The following is a 4,636-nucleotide window of genomic DNA, read 5'->3' as shown; positions in this document are numbered from 1 at the left end:
AAGAAAAAGGGAAAAAAATACTCTATATATATATATATATATACACATATATATCATATGATATTAAAATAACATATACGAATATATATGATGACGTATTCTTAAAAGACGAACGTTAAGATCCAACGACAGAAGAATAATTATTTTAACCAAGGTCGATTCTCGTATTTATGACGAAACAACGACGATTTTCCTCCTTGCTTGACGCATCAACATTACGATAAACATCGTATGGTACGAGTAGCTTAGAGTAGAATACTTCGGGTTTAGCGTACTCCTTTGCTTTTCTTCTCTTCAGTCGAGACACGGCTTTCGTTTCGTGAATTATATCTATCTTCTTCTCTCATACATATATATATATATATATATATATATATATATATATATACTTATATATATATATATTTATTTATTTTGTTTGTTCTTTATTCGTAAGCAAAATATTGTTTTTAATTATGTATTATTATTAGTAAAAAAAACTTCTTTTATTCAGTTGTTCTTTCTTTCTCACTCTCTCTCTCTCTCTCTCTCTCTCTCTCTCTCACTCTTTCTCTTTCTCTCTCTCTCTCTCTCTCTCTCTCTCTCTCTCTCTCTCTCTCTCTCTCTATTTGTTTAGCTCTTTTTTTCTCACGTTAACGAGGTAAAACAAAGAGGTCTCATTTTTCTTTTTATCCTCGAGTGTTAATCTTAAGTGTGCTTTTTCTTTCTTTCTTTCTTTCTCTTTTTTTTCTTCTTCCCGTTTTCTTTTCTTTTTTATTTTTTTTTGCTTTTTTCTTTCTTTCTCCATTTTTCCCTTCCTTCTTCTCAATAAAGTGTCTTAGAAACGTGCCTAATTGGATTTGAAGTTTTATCCATCTTGTGTTCTTCTACTTTGTTGCTAATCGCACCCACTCACTTTGTGTATGTATTTATGTATATCACTTGTTGCCAGTGACATTAGAGAAAAAGAAAAGAGAGAAGACAGCTGCTTTTTTATTTTCCTATTTAAGAATCTCATTATTTCCTTTCTTTCTTTCTTTCTTTCTTGTTTTTTTGTTTCTTTCTTTCTTCCTTTCTTTCTTTCCGTTTCTTTATCTTTTTTTACTTCTTTTTTTTCTCTCTCTCTCTCTTGAATATATTCTCTAATTAACATCTTCTCTTGTTTTATCTCGTTACAATGGAAAATACTTTCGTTCAAGTGGAGAACTAAATAAATATCGTTACAAAAAAAAAAATATATATATATATATATATTAATATATATATATGTGTGTGTGTGTATATTAAAAATTTCGTTTTTCCTTTTTCTTTTTTCTTTTTTAATTTTATATTCAAAAAAAAAAAGCGTTAACGAGGTATGTTCGTTGAATTAATTTTTAAATTGATTTTCTAAATTGAAATAATTCTTTAATCGTAATTACGTTAGAAAGCGTGAAAATTTTGTAATTCTAATATTTCGACGAGCGTAAAAGAATTTTTTTTTAATTATTTAATATAATCTTTCACTCGTGCATTTTTCTCCTTTTTTTCGTATTTCTTTTTTTTCTTTTTCTTTTTCTTTTTCTCCTTTTTGTTTCTTCGAAGAATCAAGAAAGAAAAAAGAAAAGAAAAGAATAAAAAAAAAACAAAAAGCCGAAAGAAATAGAATAGTTTATTTATGACGTATAGTAGAGACATTATCTGAAATAATTTTGATTTCGAGTGGACGATATCATCGAAAAGGAAAAAAAAAAAAAAAAAAGAAAAAACAGAAAATAGAATCAATAAGCAATCAGCACAGATTATCTATCTTTGTACGTGCTCGGTCTCAGTACTTTCTGGAAAAAGGAATTTCTTTTTTTTTTTTTTTTCAAAAACTCAATCGCTCGTTTTAATCGTAACCTCGTCACTGTCCAGTTATCTAGAAAAGAAAAAAATGTGAGATTTATTTTGTGCCTGGCTCCTCTCACTCTCGCGGCGGCTTTTGAATCACGACCATTGTGATAGATACATACATAACCTAACACATATCTGCTCTAACGCATGTAACTCTCATTCGTATTTTTATAGTTAACAGTGTCGCATCGAATTTTCTACGTATTGTAAGTCATTATTCGTATTTCTTTTTTTTTCTTTTTTCTCATTTTTCCTTCATTTTTTTTTGTTTGTTTTTTTTTCGTTTTTTTTTTCATTTTTTTTTTTTTTTTTTTTTTTTTTTTTTTTTTTTTTTTATTTTTATAACAAAAAAGAAAGAAAAAAGTAATAAACTCGCAAGAAAGAAGATGTAATTAAAAGTTTTCAATTCATTCCAAATAAAGAGAATTCCAATATTAGAGAGATGTTTCAATTTAAAAATTAAATTTCTTTTTTAACGATAAGAGGAAACATCATTTTACGATTACATTAATCATTCTTATATTCTGAGAATAAAGAATTTAATCTCTCGAACTTATAGCAAACGTGAGAATACATAAATTATGTAAACAAAAAGGAAAAAAAAAATGTTGCCGCTGAAGAACGTTCTGTCTCTCTCTCTCTCTCTCTCTCTCTCTCTCTCTCTCTCTCTCTCTCTCTCTCTCTCTATCTATCTATCTATCTATCTATGTATCTATCTATCTATCTACCTTTTTTTTTCTCTATTTAATTATCGGAAATCTCTTTCTGTTTAGTATCATCAAAGCAAGAAAAGATATTGCGAGTACCGCAAAGATGACTATCGAACAACGATCAACTACAAAACCGGAAAAACATACCCCAAGTACTATAACAATAACTATATCCGTTATAACGCATCTTCTTTTATTGGCACCCGTTATATACATCATTGTACTGTCAGCCGAAACTTACAATCTCTTCTCGTGGCATCCGATATTAACAACGATCGGGGTAAGAATTTTGTCATCAGGATTTGCATTTAATTTTCTATGTGTCAACGTTTAAAAAAAAAAAAAAAAAAAAAGAATTTGTTCTTATGAAGTATCAACGAGGTTGCATTTGGAGAAGCGGAGACGTGATATCATCTACAAAAATATAAATATTTTTAAGGGACTTTTGTTTTCATTCTCTTAAAAAAAACAAACAAACAAAAAAAAAATAATAAAAATAGAAATAATAATAAAAATAATAATAATAATAATATTTAAAAGAATACCATTATATTTATTATTAATTCTTAAGAGATTTTTGTTTTCGTTCTCTTAAAAAACAAAACAAAAAATAAATAAATAAAAATAAAAAATAAATAAATAAATAAATAAATCATAATAATAATAATAATAATAATAATAATAATAATAATAATAATAATAATAATAATAATAATAATAATAATAATAATAATAATAATAATAATAATAATAATAATAATAATAATAATAATAATAGTAGTAATGAAAAAAATATCATTATGTTTATTATTAATTCTTAAGAGATTTTTATTCTCGTTCTCTTAGAAAAAGAAAAAAAAAAGAAAATAATAATAATAATAATAATAATAACGTTGAAATGAATGAACATAATATTTATTATTAATCGAATTTTTAATACAGATCGGTCTGCTCACGTTGGAAGCAATATTTTGCGTATCAGGAGAAGCTTATGTGTCCTCGAGGATTACAAGGAAAAATCGAATTTTAATACATTGGCTACTACAGAGCTTTGGATTTGGTCTTATGTTAGCTGGCGTTATTATTATAATCGTAATGAAAGGTAATCGTCCGCATTTCAAATCTGTACACGGAAAGCTTGGATTATCCGCAACGATACTTTGCGCAATAATATTAATAAGTGGTATTTTAGCCGACAATACAAAATGGTTTTATCCACGTATCAGACCAATAACCATTAAGATTATTCATGCCGTAGGTGGTATGTTAGTTACAATTATTTTACTTGCCGCTTTAATTAATGGCACTTATACCCATTGGTGGCCTGGTACCATAGTAGGTAGAGATTTAACATTTGCATCGTTCGTTATCGGTACATTTTTCATAATGATCAAACCGATATTAGGTGCGGCGTCAAGAATCAAATTCATGTTTAGAAAAACATCGTCGAACACGTGATTTTCTTGTATTATTTCGTATTATTATTTTTATTTTTTTTTATCGTCTCGTACTTCCTGAAATGTATGTCCTTTTTTTATTTTTATCTAATTCGAGATCCACGCGGCTAATGGAAATAATCTTATCTTTTTTGTTTTTTTTTTTTTATTATTATTATTATAATTATTATTATTATTTTTTTTTTTTTTAACAGAAAGATTTCATTATCATGGATTATATATATATATATATATATATATATATATATATATATATATATATATATAATTTATATAGCGAATGTACGTATGTATGTATGTACATAGGTATTATATATAGATTAAAGGAAGATGATAATATCGTTCGTAACGATAACATATGCCAAATGTGTCAGTTAGTTTGATCTATTGATCCGTCGATAAGATAGAAAAAAATATACGATACTTCATGAATCTTTTATTAATGATAATTTGAAATGTTCAAAATACGACCTAATACTAACGAAAGATATATTTTTATATACATATATATATATATATATACATAAATACATATATGATTACTTATTTAAAAATATTCGATTAATATGTTGAACTTGTTGAATTCAAAAGGAAAGAAAATCTATGCGTATCGTA

General features: G+C 26.1%; 1 protein-coding gene across 3 annotated transcripts; it reads left to right on the top strand.

Annotated features, from left to right (window-relative positions):
* The first annotated feature begins 314 nt into the window (after positions 1-314).
* Positions 315-4,157, top strand: LOC118442771 (transmembrane reductase CYB561D2). 3 transcript variants are annotated; one of them, XM_035868811.2, is made up of 3 exons: positions 315-431; positions 2,628-2,844; positions 3,507-4,157. In XM_035868811.2, the coding sequence occupies exons 2-3, from the start codon at positions 2,668-2,670 to the stop codon at positions 4,020-4,022; spliced, it is 693 nt and encodes a 230-aa protein (XP_035724704.1). In that variant the 5' UTR covers positions 315-431; positions 2,628-2,667; the 3' UTR covers positions 4,023-4,157. The 3 variants fall into 3 exon arrangements, with proteins under 3 accessions (XP_035724704.1, XP_035724703.1, XP_035724702.1); XM_035868810.2 differs by lacking the exon at positions 315-431 and adding an exon at positions 682-900; XM_035868809.2 differs by lacking the exon at positions 315-431 and adding an exon at positions 1,912-2,060.
* The last annotated feature ends 479 nt before the right edge of the window (positions 4,158-4,636 follow it).

Source organism: Vespa mandarinia, chromosome 24 (genome assembly GCF_050613455.1).
Source record: "Vespa mandarinia isolate Hongniang chromosome 24, ASM5061345v1, whole genome shotgun sequence".
Classification (NCBI taxonomy): domain Eukaryota; kingdom Metazoa; phylum Arthropoda; class Insecta; order Hymenoptera; family Vespidae; genus Vespa; species Vespa mandarinia.
This window is presented reverse-complemented; position numbering and strand designations above follow the sequence as displayed.